Source organism: Convolutriloba macropyga, chromosome 3, assembly GCF_964194025.1.
Source record: "Convolutriloba macropyga chromosome 3, txConMacr16.3, whole genome shotgun sequence".
Lineage (NCBI taxonomy): Eukaryota > Metazoa > Xenacoelomorpha > Acoela > Convolutidae > Convolutriloba > Convolutriloba macropyga.
Genome location: NC_134470.1, coordinates 52097046 through 52116239, shown reverse-complemented (window position 1 = coordinate 52116239; position 19194 = coordinate 52097046). Strand labels below are relative to the sequence as shown.

Here is a 19194-nt window from a genome sequence, read left to right as displayed (position 1 = left end):
AAAAGTTTGTCGGGATATTTCAATTCTACTGGTCATTTCCACGTTCTCTGGAAAAACTATTTAGCTCAGTATTCCTGTACATAAGGTTACAAAGTTTTTCACTTTGATGCCGTTAGTGGAAAAAAATAGAGAAATTAATTACAAGGTCTTGTTTAGTGTTAAAAATAATTTAAGGGTGCAAAAAAGGTGGAAGCTAAATAGCTTTCTTCTTCCATTTCATAAAATTTTGGCTTTCTCCCATGTTATATAAAACCGTTCTCTATTGCTTATATCGGCAACAAAACGTAAAAATATAAAATATGTATTAGCAGGAAGAAAAAAACTCACGAAAAGTTGAAAAAAAGTGATTGCTTTTCATGTTTTTGTGTTTTGTTTGTCAGAAAATTTGTTTTTCAGATAGATATGAAACTTTTACTACGATTGATTTTTCAAGCAAATTCAACCAATGTAGTTTTTTAAATAAATTTGATACTTTCATTAAAACTATACATATAATTAATAATTCAATTACCCCCCCCCCCCTGAAATCACTCCTCTCAAACCCCAATACTCATTCTTTCTCGTTTTCCTGTCTCCTTCCAATTTTTAAATGACACCTATTCAATCTAAGATTTGTAATTTTTTAAGCAAACCAAAAGTAGCTTCCTAGGGCTACAAAAAGATGTTTCTCTTTTCACTCTAAGATCCCTAATTAAAAAGTGAAAATTTGACTGCAGAAAAAAAAACCGGCCCTGCATATACACATTCCGCCATTTTGAACAAATGTTTGGACAAAGAGTTTAACATTTTACAGCCACAATAGTTGCATGGATGGACATAAACAATGAATTATTTCGTAATGTAAAGTTTCTCTGGTATTTCACTGAGGTATTTTGGAAAGTTACTTAGGGAAGCTACTCAAACGCTCCCCCTTTTATTCAATTTAAATTATATAAAAATTGTCAGTCTCTGATAAGCTTGCAAAACAAAAATCTTATTAGTAAGGGAAGTAAGGCAAAATACAACTTATTCAGATGACACGCTTGTAGCATGTTCACGCGCGCGTTTTTAGCTTTGTGTATATTCTTCTGTGAAGATTTTATCACATGCAGTTTGTCTACATTTTTTCACATTAATTTTCCAAAAAATAGTTAGTGGCCTCTCCCTGGCCAATTTTGCCGAAAAGCTCTCCAATGCGTGCAACTCTAGTCAAACTAAAGAGCGCCTATTAAATCGGTGAATTAATTTTCTTCCTGCAGTTATATGGCATTTATGAAAGCTATCATTTTTCTCATCGTATAAATCTTATTGAACAATTATCTTAGATTGTTAGCACAATCACTTTGCAGTTTTCTGCCATTAAAAAACTGAACATAACAGAAAAAGATCAAAACTGGAGTTGCTGCAAAGCCCAAAACGAACACACAAGGCCGAATCATCAGTTTTCTTGCAGAAAAGAAATAGATGTAACAAATTATTTCGTATGTGCCAAATTCTGCTAACTGAGTTCAAAGAAATAGCAACCAAATCAAACCTAATTCACTTGAATACAAGAAATTTATTTTTATAAATTATTGATTGGCAGAAATCCTTGATCAATGGGTGACAATTGAGAAAATTGAGCAAAGAATCAATGTAGACTAGAAAAAGATTTTAAACTAAATGGGCAGTTGAAAGCAATGCGAAAGAAAAACTTCATTAGCGATGCCAATTTGTAACATTCCTTTGTCATATCAGTGGTTACGCTTTGGTTACTAACTATTCGATTGTTAAACTGTTACATTTTGGTTATTAATCATTCCAAATTAATAATTTTTTAAAAAAATCCCTCAGTTAAAACAAAGTTTTTCGAAAAAAATCATAAGGGGTGAAAGCCGCCGACATCGTGTAGAAAAGAGTGACAAGATCAAAGGATTAGAATCAATAGACTTGTCACCAGTTTACGCACACTTAGAGTGCGAAAAAGGCCGACATATATACCAGCGTTTGAGCGTGTCAGAATTTTTCGCACTAGCCTATTTTCCTGATCTTAATACATGTGTGCGGAAGACGGCGATCATGCTGAGTATATATACTCAGTACCATGTGTTTTAGTAGTGTAATGTCGTATGTGCCAAACTCTGTTAAACGAGTTCAAACGATCGCAACAAAAGCAAACCTAATTCACTTGAATGGAAGAAAGTTAATTTTTCAAAAAAAAAACGATTGGCAGAAATCACTGATCAAGGGGTGAGAACTGAGAAAAATGAGCAAAGAATCAATATAGCCCAGAAAATGATTTTACACTAAATGGATGGTTAAGAGCAATGTGAAAGAAAAATTTGTTTAATGATGCAAGAAAATAGAATACGACAACTGGTGAATTACAACTCAATGAATTGAGTACACCGAAGGATTGTCTGTTAATTTCAATGGAAAAACCTTTTTTTTAGCCATCAAAAGTAAATAACCCTATAGGCAAAAATTATTAAAGAATCAGAATCTTTTTTAGGGGAGAACTAGGGATTTCAAATTCATCAACATCAATAACAAACTGATATGCATCCGTTATCATTATGTGTTTCTATGCAACCAAAATCCAATTGAGGAAAAGCAATAAGAGAAAGTGACCCGAGAAAAAAGAAAAATTAATTTAAATTTAATAGACGGCTGGTACCATTAGAAGGTCAAAAAAGACTGTCATCGTCAGACCACGAATTCAGTATCAGTTGAAAGTAATTCAGTAATAACTTGAACAATTAAATACAACTTGACAAGCAGAACTTGATTTGAACTGCAGACAGGTAATTTTCAAAAACTATCTGGAATGACGTATAAAACTATCTATTAGAACTTGAGGAATGACACAATTTGAAGGTTTTTGACATAGATGAAGAGGAAAATCGTACAATCTATTTTGAAAGTGCTCCACAAGGTCAAACTCCAAAACTGTTATTCCCACAGTACCACGAAATAAATGCTAACCTGACTCAGTGGCTTTCAACGTGAAAAACAAAGTGAGAACGATAGATACAGGAACCCCTGCAGACATACGAAAAAGAAAAAACTAACAAATTTTTTAAAGCCTGTTAACAATCTTTCGAAGCACTATTTACAATTTGGGACGTTCAAACAATTAATCTACACAGACCTTTAACCACCAACATTGTTTTTCTTGAAATATCAGATACAATCTATAATAATAAAAAGGAACGGGAGCAAATTATCAAGAACTTGTTAAACAACCCGAATTAATTCTGACATCAGAAAACAAAGACTCATCTGATATTGCATTGTCTCATATTAGTAAGAGAGCTCATAGATTAACAGTTTAATCAAGAAAATTACCGGCAAAAGCGCAGCAAAAGTAGATTGAGCATCTCAAAAAAGGCAAAAAGAGATTAGATTTGATTACAACTTAAACTTTAAAACTTGAATAAATTTTCGATGCGGAACATTTCAGAACGGGCACACTTTTGGGCAGAAAACACAAATCAGATTTAACCAAAATCAAAAACTTTTCGCAGACAGCCCAAACTTGCAAAACAGCAAAAGAACGGTAAAAACTGTAAACTGCAAAAAAGACAAAAAAATTAAAGCAACATTGCATTTTTAAGTCCAATTAATAATTTGCTCGAAAACGCATGGAGAACAATTTGCGCTTAAAAATTAAGAATGATCAACATAACTCTTCTCAGAGTTTTTCAAATTTTTGTTTTCTTAGATTTGAGTTCTACCGTTAAGGAGATTTTTCAAATGGCACCATTCATATTTTTCTAGAATGCGCAGAAAAGTTTCCGATTTTAAAATTACCTGTATTGAAGGATCACTTTTGGGAACTCTGGACTGGCTAACACATGATTGAAGACCCCAGGAATCCTGTTCTCGAGTATTGTATGCTTAAGACATTCGTTCAAATTTACAAATTCGTCAGGTTTTACAATCGCTTCCGTCACTAGTCGCTTCACGCAGTCAGGTACAATTGAAATTTTGGGTTTCATTGGATAAGGACGCTCAATTTCCTCCTCTTCTTCCTGTTCACGTTCAAGTTCACGTTCTTGCTCTTCATCAAACAAATCAGAGAACACTTTTTTGTCGTTGGCAACATCGCGGCATCTTTTCAAGAGTTTTTGCTTAAACTCTTTTTGAAGGTTCGGACATTGTAGATTTTCGATTCGCTGTGAAACCAAGTCCGGCAGAGTATTTTTGGTTCTATTTTTTCCATAAATCTGGGAAAGTGAAGTAATTTCATGATGGACAATATCTTTTCCGAATCTGGCTAAAGACTGGTTGCCAACACCATCCAAAGTACTGGATTGGTAGCTGCATAGTTTGTGAAGTTGATCTGTCGCTTGATTAGCCCAGTGGACAATTCCATCCCGAACTTGATTTTGGCTATTCTTAAAAGCCCATGCGATAACTCTTCCTACTTGTGAAACTTTTGAGCTCCCAGAAATGGATTGAATCTCGTTGTCAACTTCAGACGAGGCAAAGAATGAGAGACTGTGCCCGCTGCCCAGAAGTCGCATCCTCATACACGCTTGGGCTAACTTGTCTTTTGACAGACATTTTCCAAGAGTGACGGCAGCTCGGGTGCCACTTGGGAATTGAAGGTCTGTTCCTCGAGTATGGACATCGTCGAGGTACACAACGCACGATTCTAGCTTCCCGGCGAAGGGCGACAGATGATAAGGAGTGACAAATCCTCTACGGTCAAGAACTACCAAGTTGTCTTCATCGTCGAAATATACTCCTGCGCTGATTTCGTTTTCAGGAATTTTATCAAGCCATAGAGATACAAACTTTTTATTGGCTTCAAGAATTATAGCACCTGGATCAAGAATTACTTTTATTTGACCCATGTGTTGATATTGATTGTTTGTGTATACACTGATCACCATTTCAAGAATATCATAGCTACTTGCTCCGTTGTTTATGCGATAGTAATTTTGGTTCTCTTTTCTTAGAATATTGTTTATTACCAACGCATTTGTCCCTTCTAATTCGGGCAAATCGCACTGCTCAATTGTCAAAGGCAACAGCAATTGGGTTTCGTTGGTTCCACTGAACCCAGTAACTGGCAGTTCGCCTTGGCGGCACAGATCCCAACCATTGGCACTCAACTTTTGCTGAAACTGTCGCGCTTCTTGTGGATAAACAAAAGTTTCCAGCCAATAGTCAACAACCAAAATGTGTCTATAAAGCAATCCGTACAGAGTACCCAATTGAACCACGTCTGATGGGTTGACACTGCTGAAACTCCGCAGTTCTTTTGGAATGTGGCATCTGTCACACATCGAGATCCACTTGGCATAAATGGAAGATGCAATGCTCGGTTGTAGTTGTGAAAGTTTCAACAACACTTTTTCGAAGCCTTCTTTAGGCACTCCTTGGTAATAATACGTCAATTGGGTCAGAGTCAAGGCAACGTCCGGATGTCCAAAGTCAGTTTTGTCTACGGCAATATCTTTTGCTCTGAATGGAACCGCCATCTTTCGGTGCTTTCCGATGCCATAATTGACTCTATGTCGAAGAGTTAAGCAATGCTGCAGGATCTTCAAGCCAAAGAGACCTCGAAGTATGAACAATGTTGGAGGAATCTCTACACCACCCAATTCCCTCTCGAGACGCGAGCTCTGATCATTTTCTAGTTCTTCGGAAAACACAAATTTCTGCACGTAACTTTTCTGTACTGGAGTCAAGGGCCACAAATCGGAGTCAGTTTTACCCTCAATGAAATCGGCAACAATCAGTTTGCTTATAACGTTAAATGACTGCTCATTTTTGCTCAGCAATCGAAACAAATTAAACTGATGCTGATTTTTGTCTGTTTTCAACTGATGCAAAATGAAGTTCGGGCCACACTCTGCCGCAATTGTTCCAGAATGTTCATTTAGTGACTTGAGAACACTTTGGATAACTTTCCAGCGTTCATTGTTCCCATCCAGTGGCATCTGGGATCCCAATGTGTAAACAAGTTGTCTTTTCACAGACAAAATATCGTCACTTTCGTCCAAGATACTTCGAACGTTTTGTTCGTAAACAGTTGAAAAATTTCGGAAGCTTTCAATTTTTGGGCTGCTTTCAGAAATAAACATTTCAATAGTTTTCAATTTCATTGACATGATCTGCTCTGGTGTGCTCACAATAAACCCTCTGCGTTTCTTCAAAGCCAAAATTTCTTCAGAAAGTTTGTCGACATCATTTGCGCGAAGTTGCAGGTCCCTGCGAAAGGGGAGTTGCAGGAGTGCCAAGTTAAGTATTCCTCCCATTTTTGCAGCCAAATAGTTACAGTTAAGAGGATACAATGAACCCAGTACAATAATTTGTGGGCATACGTTATGTTTGAGAGAAACTGTGCAAATGAGCATTGGTACAATTACACTCGATTTGCCCTCGCCCATATTCAATTGCATCACTGCATTTTTGATGCACTCTGGTAAAACCAGCATCTGCAATGCAATTTTAACCTGCACAGGACGAATTAAAAAGTTGCCTTCGGCTTCAAGCATCAGCCACTCAACATAATCACGAGGAACCCAGTTACTATGACCCTGGTTACCCCACTCACGCTCTAGATGAACTAGGTGTTTGTTTCTCAGATGCTGTAAACATCTTCGCAGACGCTGTTGTTCAGTCCGACGAACTAAAAGAGCTCCCAGAAGAAGGCGCCAGTCGTTTTGGGCATTTGATGGCAGATATAACAGCAGAGGAACTAATGCTAAGGGAGATAGTCTCAGTAACAATCCACTTTCAAACAAAGCAGACGCAACGCATTGCCTCTTGTCTGGAATCAGAATCTTCATCAATTCATTCTCAGTTTCCTCTGCCTTTGAGTTTGTTCTGCTCAATTCAGTAGAAATCATTTGTTCGTTGGGAAGTATTTTCTTTCCTTTTTGCCAATGATTATCTCGATAGGATTTCCAACTGCGTTCCAATCGATTTTTGAAGTCAGCGCTGACTGCATCACCAGAACCGAAACATTCGCTTAATTCTTTGAAAGCAGTTCCATGCGCATATCGTATTCCTTGCCTTCGGGCATTACTCTGCTTGCGAATTGAGGTTTTGCTGTTGGATATTCTAACAAACGGCTCGATCAATTCATCGAAATTGTCAGGAACATCCTGTATTTGGTATGCCTGATGTATTTCCAGTCCATGACTGCTTTTAAAGTTCCTGTTATACGAGTTAAAATCTCCAACCCTAATCGGTCTTTGAGAACCCGCGTGCCTACAGATGCATACTGCAACACGTGCATCAACTTTTTCAAGAAACTCAAAAAGTTTTTCGTTAGTGTATCTAGTATAAAAGAGCTTCGATAGTTCACTCACAGTAACCTCTACCTCCAGAAGTTTGAAACTTCCCGACAGCTTACATTCAGTTCCCGGCCATTGGTCCCACGCGGCATCAACAGCGCGTTTTTTTCTCATCTCTGTAGAGCAAGTCGTATTTCTTCCGAGCTGCAGCCTCTTCTTCTTCAAATTCATATTCAGCGTTCCTGTTATCAAGCTTTTTGATCCAGCTGTTCAAGTACAATTCGAATGGTTTCATTAACCCTTCAATATACTGAACAACCTCACTCAATTCAACATCGTCATTTGGTAGGTCTTCGTATTCCGTGTACTTAGGAGGGTTAATATCCTGGAACAACTCGGAATGCTTGGAAATTACGAAGAATGGAGCCATATCGTCGAGTCCCATTTTTCCTTCGAATGCCCAAAACGACATCAAAGTAAACAACCATTCTCTTGTTTCTTCGCCTCGCCGTGCAATATCGTACAGGTCCAGCAAACTTTCGTACTTCACATTCACAGTCTTTAAGACTTCCAGACGTGGAAACGAAACCAACTTCGACTGACCACGGCCCAAAAGCATGGATTGAGACTTGGCCCAACTAGATAAGGAATGAGATGAGCTGTACAAAGATTCTGAAACGTCTATGTCAAACAGTGTCGCGATGATCCGAACGTTGTTCAGCAGGCATTCGCTTTTCAGTACTACTTGAGGGTTTGTTACACGAAATGAGTAGCTTAATTCATATGGAAGATTGAAAGGATTGACGTGATTTTTCAAACGATTGTATGACAACATCTGCAACCAAAATGAATTGGTTCCATAGACAGATGATAATTCACCGCCAACTTGATTATTCACGTTCATAAACTGGAGTTTCTGGCTCTGATGACAAATGTCAGTGCAGGCGAAGGAAAGAGTTTCCAAAGTGCATAGAGAATACTGTGGAACTTTTGGATATATTTCCTTTTCGACCTTTATACCATCAATCAATAGAGATCTTACAGGGCAACAATTCTTCAGTTGGGCAAGTATTTGGATAGCTCTTTGGTCCAGGGGCTTGTAAGAGAGACTTCGACCTCCTCTTGTGGTGTACAAAGCCACCTCGAACCCTGTCAATTTTGTAAACGGATCCTCGACAGGAAAAGAGGTCTTTGCATGTAACAAGGCCAGAAATAAATTGGCAACTTGGCTCGCGGGAGGGGAAAGCTGGCACAAATTTTCGTCTAGAGAGTACACAAAAAATGAAGGGAAATAAAATTTTGTCAAGTTTATGTGAATGCTGGCATGATTGAACTGCAAGCGTTCATCGAGATCCCCGTGAGGAATTATCATTTTTTTAGACGTTTCAGACTCAAGAACTAAGCAACTTTCGAGGCCTATAAGAGTTCCGATAGAATGGGAATGCGCGATTCTAAATGTTGGAAATTCGACAGAAAATACTTCATTTTCTGGTTTTTGGGCGATAAACGAGAGCCTGTGCCGAGGAACAGAAATTGAAATGTTTGAACTCTCCCGCAGCAAGAAGAAATGAATGTGTTCATCTTTTTCAATGCGATTGAAAATCTCGGTCGTAAATTTGCGCACAGTTTTGCTTTGCATTCCAAGCATAACTGACTGGTCCTGTTCGCGAAACAGATTCCAAAAACCATTTTCAATTTTTCTCATTTCATACCTCTGGAGTTCATTGGTCTGTTTTTCGCACAATCTCTTCTCGTGGAATTCAATTTTGCTGCTTCTGTCAGAGCACGTATTTTGAAGCAACCAATGACTGTACTCCCCCAACTCGTGCGGTATGTCTTTTTCGAGAACTGCTTTCGGCAAATAGAAGAACGTCTCAGAATGAGTCTTCTTAATAATCAACAGACAAGATTTGTCAATCATTTGGAGTTCGTAGAAGCAACCCTCAATTTTATTCACGGTTACGTAACTCTTAGGACACTGACCAGGAGCTACGGTCATGTTAACAGGTCCAAACAGTCTTTTATAACATTCATGAGATGTTATGTCTGAGGGTAGACGGCAAACAGGGCCATTGTTTACCAAAAATGCCCCCGTTAAGATGTTCAGACACATGTGGGACCCATGCGATAAGTCTTTCTTCATCCAAGGGCTTGCCTCGGGAACACGGTTCCACCTAGAGTTCTCACACGCGTGGGCGGTGATACCTTCGTACGCATACTGAGAGGAAACGAACTTCTGAACCACATCTACTTGTTGCATTATAATAGTGGACAAAGCAGCTTCGATTCGCAGACCCGCTTGCCAAGAATTTTGGGTCAAATTGGTTATTAATTTTGAAGTTTGAAATGCCTCGTTTGCGAGAGTCCAGTTATCTGACACAGTGTTCTGCGCAATAAGCCAGTTTAGCGCATGATCAGGGTTTCTCAGCACATATTGGATGTTGCAATAACTGACATTGTAAGTCACTGCGACAGTTAAACCGATTTGAATCAATTTTTCTCGCAATTCACGCACTTGTTTGTTTTTTACTTGCAAGGCACCAATTTTAGTTCTAACTTTTCGAATCCACGACATGCCAACTGATCGGCATCGGAGGACAAACTGTGAAAACTTTTCATTTTGATTTTCATGACAGAACTCAAGCAACCGACATCCAAACACGACTAAGCAAAGCAGTGAAATGTTTTTTTCCCAATTGTCTAGTATGCTCATAAGTTTCTCTTCAAGTATTCTTAAAACGTCATCCGAAAATTCATTGCACTCAAAATCTTGATGCTGTTCACGAAGATTGGGTTTCTCGAAATTCACCGTGCTACCAAGTGTATCAAGACTGTATCTCTGATCTGTCACGAATACCCTGGCAGCATTAGATCGTGTGCCCGTCTCCCACACAGTCTGACTGATCAACATCAGAACGTCTTCGTGGTGCCACGAGAGCTCATCGGATTTAATAGCTGCTACGAGGTTCCGAAGTTGAATCCGACCTCCAGCCCGCATGCATCCAAAAGTTCGGAACTCTCGCAACGAGAGGTCCTTGGGGCATTCATGTTGTCGACAGATAACTTGATTATCTGAGTGAGTGTTTGAATCAATGGTCCACTGCAAGACTTTGTAGACACCCGTCAATTTAGGCAGACATTTTTCACGCAACTTGTCTACGTATTTCTCGTTTCTAAAATAATCAGAGCTGGGCGCTAGCAAACGCCAGTTATGGCCAAGGTGCAATTCTTCAGTGTTTGGGAGTATGAATTTGTGACCAGACGGGGAATAGCTAGGATGATGCATTTTCCGTTTGTGGCAAAACTGTCGAGAATTCATCAATTTAACCTGATCAGAATCACGGGTGGGATAATTACTAGCTTTATGCATCGAAAAACTTCGATGCTCAGCCCATAGGTCCCTAACTGTAGTGTGGCTATTTATGATACTATTTAGGACTATAGTTTTCATAAACACAATTGCGTTCCTCAAAACGCGTACGCTATTAGGACAGCCCAGTTCAAACACGACAGCAAATTCTCCTTCGGTGGTGGGGGGAAGTGGCCATTGATAACAGTCTACTGAAATCATATCAGCTTGCCGCTGGAAGTCACACTTCTGACATGGCTGGCTATGAACTGACACATAGTGCGCTCGGGCATACAGTGGGAAAACGAGCTGATAGTGAAATTTACAAGATCGACTGTCTGCCTCAGCCTTCAATCTTTGGTACTCGCTCCAGGCCTTTTGGACTTCTTGTAGTTTCAACTGCTTCATTCTCTCAGCAGTGCTCAAAATCATTGCCCGAACATTGTTCATGGCGCTGTTAGCCATTGCGTACTTCACGTCAAGAGAATTCGCACTTGCTGGATCTCCAATAATTGCAATAGGAGATGGTCCTTTGAATCTATTCTTTAAGTAGCTCTCCACGTAGTCAAGTTGTTTTAGTTCGTCCTGTGAAGGCAACAAAAGGTGATCAAATATGGCGACATCCACATCCAAACCGTGTTCTTCAATCATAGGTATTTCATGAGTGGCCATTTTGTCAATTATAACCAGGAACGTGTAGCATGTCAGTATCATTCGACTGGAAAGAACCGGATTTCTGTCGTACACCTTAGAGGCTAAAGAGTGGTAGCATTTCAAACAAGAAAAAATTTGGTCCGAAGAATATGGAATATTTGCAACATATATCCTGCAATTTGTCATTGCCCATTGTTCATTGTCATATAAGGACTGAATGGCAGTGAAGTCCAGATTCAAAGAAGCACCAGTTGCAAATTGAACCTCTTGTAAGGCACCAGAGCCTCCACGATTGATTTTTTGGGGCAGCAATTCTGGATTGAACAAATTGTAGTGCTGATCCTAAACAACAAACGGCTCATGGGAGCCTGTGCGTAGCTGTCAGGTTGAGAAAAACAACTTTGAATACTTTCAGAGAAATGTTTAGGAGTATCCGCTCTAGCAACTTGCATGAATCGGAGAAAATTATTTGTAATAATTGAAAAAAATCATATGCCGTCTTACTTCTGCAGACAAAAACGAAAACTTTTCAACACATTCTAGAATAGTGTAGTACAATTTGAAAGCTCTCTCACAAGCAAGCGCGAACACACACACACACCTTACGACCGAACACACACGCACGCAGGCACGCACACACACACGCGCGAAAACACACACACACACACGCAAACACAGACACTAACACACACAAACACCCACACAAAGGCACACACAGAAACAGACACTAACACACACAAACACCCAAAAAAGCACACACACACAAACGCACACACACAAACACAAGCACACACAAACACAGACACTACCCCCCCCCCCACACACACACACACACACAAGCACACAGCAGCCAGATACAAGCACACAAACACACAAAAACGCGTACAAACACAAACAACCACACACAAACACAGACACTAAAACACAAAAACACCCATACAAAGGCACACACACACAAGCTCACACACAAACACAGACACTAACACACAAAAACACCTATACAAGCACACACACACAAACGCACACACACACACACACACAAACACACAGCAGTCAGATACAACCACAAACACACAGCAGCCATATACAACCACACACACACACGCACACACACACACACACACACACACACAAACGCGTACAAACACAAACAACCACACACACACACACACAAACACAAACAAACACAGACACTAACACGCAAAAACACCCACACAAAGGCAATCACACACTCACAATCACACACACAAACACAAACACTAACACACAAAAACACCTATACAAGCACACACACACACGCACACACACACAAACGCACACACACACAAACGCACACACACACAAACACCCACACAAGCACACACACAAACACACAGCAGCCAGATACAACCACACACACACACACGCACACACACACACACACACAAACGCGTACAAACACAAACAACCACACACACACACACACACACACACACACACACACAAACAAACACAGACACTAACACAAAAAAAACACCCACACAAAGGCACGCACAAGCACAAACACGCACACACACAGAAAAACAGACACTAACACAAGCAAAAACAAAAACACGCACAAAGGCACACACACAAGCACAAACACATACACACACATACACACACACACAAACACTCAAATTTGCAGACACACACAAGAACACACACAAACAAATACGCACACGAACACCACACACACAAACAACCACACACACACACCCACAATCACACAAAAAAACACGCGCACAAACGCACACACAAACACATGCAAAAACACACACACAAGCAAAAACAAAAACAAACACAAAGGCACACACGCAAACACAAACACACACACACACACATACACACACAAATACCACACACGCAGACAAACACACACACAGAAACACTCACAAACACACACGCATACAAAAACAACACACACACACAAACCCACTCACACACAAACACTCTTGCGCACGCAAGCGAACAAAACACACACCCACACATGCACGCACGCACGCACAAACCTACAAATAAAAAATAAAAACCTTTCTTTTAATTTTTTTGACAATTGGTCTTTACTCGAGGTCTATTAGGACCTCATCGTTTCTTTTAAAAACGAGTGTCGTTAGAGCATTTATATCGATAATTGTAATTTTGATTCAAAACTCTCAAATAAATATTTTCAAAACAAGTCATTTTTGATGCTTCATGAGTATATTGGGCCAATTAGTTTTCAAAAATCTCAGATGTGTTACCAGCACGCTATAGTAAACACAATTTTGATAGAATCATTTTAAAACTGGAATTTGCAGCTATTATTAAGTAATACTCTCGTTAAATATATTTATAAAATTTCATGTAAACTGAAAAATTAAAAAAATATATTTTTTTGATTTTTCAGGAAAACGCTTTTTTATTTCTGGACATTCAATAAACTAATTAGTTTTCCAACTGACAGAAACGCTCGGAGACCAGAAAAGATTAGATCAAAGAACAAATTCAAAATCATTTAACCATAAAATTCAAAAAAGAAAAAAATGTATTGATTTTTTGAACGCACCGATGAGCGAACTCTGTTATTCTCAAACTCTTCTATATTGGATTAGCCTAGAGGAGATAAGTTTGAACGATCTTGTCTCAAAATACAAAGAATACAAAACAGAAAACTTTTTCCATCTACTTTTCGAAAAAAAAATGGTTGATTTGTAGTGAATTTCGCGAGACCAGTTTTTATGTCTCCATGGTTTTTAAATTTCTGAGATCAATAATTCTCTGGAAATATGAAGAATTGTTGCTCTAGAATATAGAAAAGAAACTATTTTTCTGCTTTTAGTTTTACATGAAAACATATTTTCGCTATTTTGAGAGATCTAAACTCATCGAAGTCTTCTGTTTTCCCAAACAAATTTTTCCTGAGAGAAGCACATTTGCTTTTTACGCTCTTGTCGTTTTTACGCTCATTTGTAATCAATCGGTTGAAAACAAAAAAAAAAACAATTAAAGTTTTCTACAAAGTTTTTTAAGAAAAAAATTGACTCATTCGGAAGCTGATAAGGTTAGTTCCAGTAGTAATATAGTGAGCTACACTCCCCGGGGGGGGGGGGGGTGAGGTCCCCCATGTATTAAGATAGGGTATAGCGTATTTTCCGGGATTTGGGTCCTCCGTAACGTATTAAGATAGGGAATGAATTAGCATGTATTAAGATTAGGTATAGCGGTGTTAATGTATTAAGATTTGGTATAGCGGCCATGTATTAAGATTAGTTATAGCCGGCGACATGTATTAAGATTATGCGCCGACATGTATTAAGATTAGTAATAGCCGCCGACATGTATTAAGATTAGTAATAGCCGCCGACATGTATTAAGATTAGTAATAGCCGCCGACATGTATTAAGATTAGTAATAGCCGCCGACATGTATTAAGATTAGTAATAGCCGCCGACATGTATTAAGATTAGTAATAGCCGCCGACATGTATTAAGATTAGTAATAGCCGCCGACATGTATTAAGATTAGTAATAGCCGCCGACATGTATTAAGATTAGTAATAGCCGTAGTAGTCGGTGCAAATGTGGGGGGTAGGTTCGGAGACGCTCCTGATTGGCTGAAATTCAGCCAATCAGGTTCGGAGACGCTCCTGATAGGCTGAAATTTTGAGGGGAAAAATCAATGTTTGTGTAGTTATTAAGTGTTTACTTGAGAACAATAGAATTGGCGTGGGTAATTAATTGCTGTAATTATGTGAGGGGTAATTATGTGACAGGTTGAATTTTGTTTACAAATTTTATGCTATTAAATTGTGAAATTATTTGGTGGGGGTTTTCAATTACCCTAATTATCTGAGGGGTAATTATGTGACATGTTGAATTTTTGTTTACAAATTTTAGGTCAATTGCAAAGATTGTTCCCCTAATTGTTTGAATCAATTGTGTAACAAATGTCTTTTGCGCGCTCATTAATTGGAAAAAGTCAAGATAGCAAGAGGTAGTTTTGATCTACCGTCCTCTGGGTTATGGGCCCAGCGCGCTCCCACTGCGCCATCTTGCTAATTACATGCATATATGCATTATTTTTTGTACATTATTTGGAAAAACATGTTAAATAAAAGAAAAAAATGAATTAAAATAGTATAAAATGACAGACACAGTACAAATTATGAGCATCAAAATACAAAATTACTCAACCATTTACAATAAATTGTATAAATTTCAGTGAACATTAAGGTACACTTAGCCGAGTGGTTAATAAAGTTCGATAAAAAAAGTTTAGAAAACTCACGAGAAACAGTTACGAGAAACATATACTATCAACTTTATTAACTTCAGCTTACTAAATACCAAAATGAACACTACTACATATAGTTACTTATAAAATTTAACACGTGTACATCATGAATATTGTTCAAATCGGTTTGGAAAAACTTAAATAGTTGAAATGCTGCAAAAATTGCGTAGAATCCACACAAATTTTGCATCTTCTGAAGTGGTCGATGTATTATTTTTTGGTACTTTTTACCTAAAAATTTGTAATGTGTTACTGATCGAGCCAGAGAATCCGCATAATAGTAACTTCTGTTGAGTCGAGCAATCAATATCCAATGTTCACCGACTTCTTTACTCGAAGCAGTGTTAATGATTGCAAAGCTGAATTTGGGTAAATTTGGAATGAAATCTGCTGGAAACGATCCAATGTATTTGAATTTTAGCTCAGGAATGCGTTCAATAATTTGTTGAAGAGATTGATTATCCATGACAAATAATCTTCTGTTTCAATTCGCAAGCTCCGTTTGAACAGGGATTTCTCACATTACAATCAAGTTGAAATGATTCGTTCTTTTCAATAAAGCAACAATCTTTAGATTGGGGAATTTTACGTATCAGATCTCCTGTAGATTTACTTACTCTGCCTTCACTTTTACCTGTGACATCGGGATGAAAGATAATAATGATGATTAAAAGTCCCAGGAATACTGCACAAATAAGGTATACATATAAGTTTGGAGTAGGTCTACCCCAATTTTCATCCATTCCCTATCATGATATTATAGTGTGAAAAGGGTTGCAACTGGGCGATGAAAGTACATATCCAACAAATGTTCCAACGCAGAAGGCAATAATATAAAAACCATAAAAAATTGAAAAGAAAATTAAAAAATCTTGATTAATGCAGAGTTCTTCAGACATTTTTAGCAACTGTTCCAAACTGATCAATTTTAACTGTTGAGATTCGTTCTCCGAGAACAATTAACTCGGTAACATTGGTTAGCGGACGTTCAAAGAACATTTCTAAGCGAAGACTTTCCCCACTGAGTTCAGGATAATGAACATTTTCACCAGCATCTTGGAGTGATGTGAGATCGAATACAAGCACATAATGATCTGTGAAGAAATCATTCGGTAACGCAGGAATTTCTTCGTTGAAGTTCATTGCCTTCATTGTTGTAACATAAGCTCTACAATTGTTGGTTGTATCAATTGAGACAACAGCTCTCCCCCCTCGAACAATTCTCAGCTCCCGCAGTCCAAACTTTCGATAATGAAAAGGATTTTCTTGAAAATGTCCGGTGAATGCTGAATTAGTGTTCATTGCTATTGCAATTCGTCTGATTGGGGCATTATTGAAAACATTTTCCTGAATAAATTGATTTTGTCCAGAAGGAATAATAAATGTTCGCGCAATTGTCTCCATAAAATTATAGCAAGCTGGTTGATGTGTTAGTTGATACTTGATTGTCTGGTGATAGACCTCATTAACGACAACACGTCTCGTAAAAAGTGAACAGTCAAGAACTCTAAGGGAAACATGTGGATTGTAGGAAATCATGTAAAAATTTGGTCTCGCTCGAATCAATTTGAGTCTAATTTTTGTATTTGGAAGTAATAATTTTTCACATTGAAATAAGTCGATTGCAAGTTTACCATATAAGGTAACCCCATCTTTCAACAAAAGCTCTTCTTCCCTATCTATGAATGGACTTTTTTCATAATCACTAGGATCTTTCTCAAATTCGTATCCATGACAAGCCAAAATTCCTTCATTATTCATTGTAGAAGCATTGAATTCATTGGATATCAGAGCTTTGTGGCCATAGAGTCCGTTAGAGTTGTACACTTGTTGATTGTTTAAATACACTTCGCAGTTGGAGAAAAGAGAGTGTAACAAGTTGTTGACATGAGTCAAATATTGTAAATCATCATCAGTGAAAGTCATACCCATATCTGGTTTTCCATGCTCCTCTTTTTTCATGAAATCGTCAAATAATCTTCCCTTTTGTAATCCAACTTTAATTTGTAAATGAATATCTCTCATATCGAGATAAATACTTCTATCTGTTTCAAATTCAAATTCAATGCTGCTTTCATCCAATGAAGTGCTGGGATAAACTTCTTGAATATGGGATGATTCAATTGGTTCCAAAACCGGAATTTTGTCAAAAATCTCCAAGCAAGAATTTGTAAAGTGTCCATAACGGAAATTACTGTCATTTGTTGATCTGGTATTCATTTTAGTTTGGTGAAAATATCCCTCCTAGTTCGACGACGTCGACTGATTTTTGGCGAGCGTTTTCGAATAATACGTCGTTTTCTAGGTTTTCCTCCTCCTAGTTGTTTACGTAAAGTTTTCTTTCCAACATCTGTGGCTGCAGATTTGAACTTTTTCTTCCAGCTAATACATTTCCGATTTCTGGCGCAGCTAATTCAATCAAGTCAGCACCAACTCTTTTAGCTGCTGGTACAACATATCGTCTCAAAAAAGGAATTGCAGTTCTCCCAATTGTTTGTGCTAAAGCTCCAAATCCTCTTCCCCTTTGTCTTGAATAACCACGAAAACACGGTAAATCACTGTCTGCAACCATTTTTTGTAAACTTAATTTTAAAAATGATTGTCTGAAGCTCTTCTGAACATCAATACAGCTCTTGTTACACCTACTGAATTGAAGGGAACTTTTTCACCGTATGAGTCGCGGAGCTCAAGTTTAATGCTGTGGAAAGAATTTTTAAGAATTTTTTTAAATTGTAGATTTGGGAAGTTTTGATAATTCATATATTGTCCAGTAGATATTATGTCTCCATTCTTAATTTTAGAAATAAACGGAATACATCTCAAAAGCGCGGCTTTTGTATCACCTACAATATTGTATTCAACAATATCACTGTATATCATGAGAGTATGAATTCGAACAATATCATAGGGAAATTTAGGAAAATGTGGTCCAGCACCACTCATAAAAACACCCATTCCGTAAACAGCTTCCTCACACCCAAATACGTGACAGAGATCAGTACTGAAAATAACTAGTAACGAGTTTTCATTAGGAAGGCTTAGGGATATTCTCTGTGTAATTTTGTTGACTTTTAATTTGATTGGGGTTTTCTCATACTTTTCTCTTTCCTGAATTTGTTTGTTCATTTCGTTCACAATATCAGATATTGATGGATATAGTCCTGCATCAATTGTATAATAATCGGAAGGTTTTGTATCTGGAGTTGCAGTATCTAGATAGAAAAATTTTCCATCTGTAATATTCTGGTACAAAGATGGATATGATAGTTCGGTTATTGCCACCTCCCATTCTCCTTCAAGGTTAATCTGTTCGGGAAGGAAATTGGTGAAAGAACTCAATGTATTATTTGGATAACAATCAAAGGATGCGTTGGAAACCAGCTCTACCGTAAAAGAGTTCATCACTAAATGATACACTTTGAGAGCTCTTGTTCATAAAATTTTCCTAGTATTTCATCACCCTGCTCTCCCTTGAGGTTGTATGTTGGAGGTTTGTACGTAGCAATCTTAACAATTTCAAAGATTTCACTCGTGAACTGTGACTTGTATCCTTTTCTAAAAGGAATATCGTATTTCGAAATTCGTACTTTATCCCCTACTTTAAACCGAGGTTTTTTGTATTGTCTGATCGGATTTTTGTAAAAAATTGATAAAAAGTCTTTGTTTTTTACCTCCTTTGGAGCT

The 19194-nt window shown here is 38.0% G+C and overlaps 4 protein-coding genes across 4 annotated transcripts in view; 1 reads left to right on the top strand and 3 right to left on the bottom strand.

The window, feature by feature from the left end:
* The window catches only part of LOC142336264 (uncharacterized), a 50138-nt gene extending 41873 nt beyond the window's left edge, over positions 1-8265 (bottom strand). Inside the window, exon 1 of the mRNA XM_075384957.1 lies at positions 3772-8265. Coding sequence (XP_075241072.1) covers positions 3772-7445 — 3674 coding nt within the window. The 5' untranslated portion in view covers positions 7446-8265. The remainder of the gene's footprint in view (positions 1-3771) is intronic.
* The window catches only part of LOC142336269 (uncharacterized), a 556260-nt gene that overhangs the window by 399169 nt on the left and 137897 nt on the right, over positions 1-19194 (top strand). The gene's annotated exons all lie outside the window — the stretch shown is intronic.
* The window catches only part of LOC142336270 (uncharacterized), a 308561-nt gene that overhangs the window by 189265 nt on the left and 100102 nt on the right, over positions 1-19194 (bottom strand). The window lies entirely within an intron of this gene.
* LOC142335813 (uncharacterized) overlaps positions 7463-19194 on the bottom strand; it is a 38781-nt gene continuing 27049 nt past the window's right edge. The window contains exons 3-4 of the mRNA XM_075384142.1: positions 7534-11559; positions 7463-7480 (exon numbers count right to left, since the gene is read on the bottom strand). Of these exons, the coding sequence (XP_075240257.1) occupies positions 7463-7480; positions 7534-11559 (4044 nt within the window). The remainder of the gene's footprint in view (positions 7481-7533; positions 11560-19194) is intronic.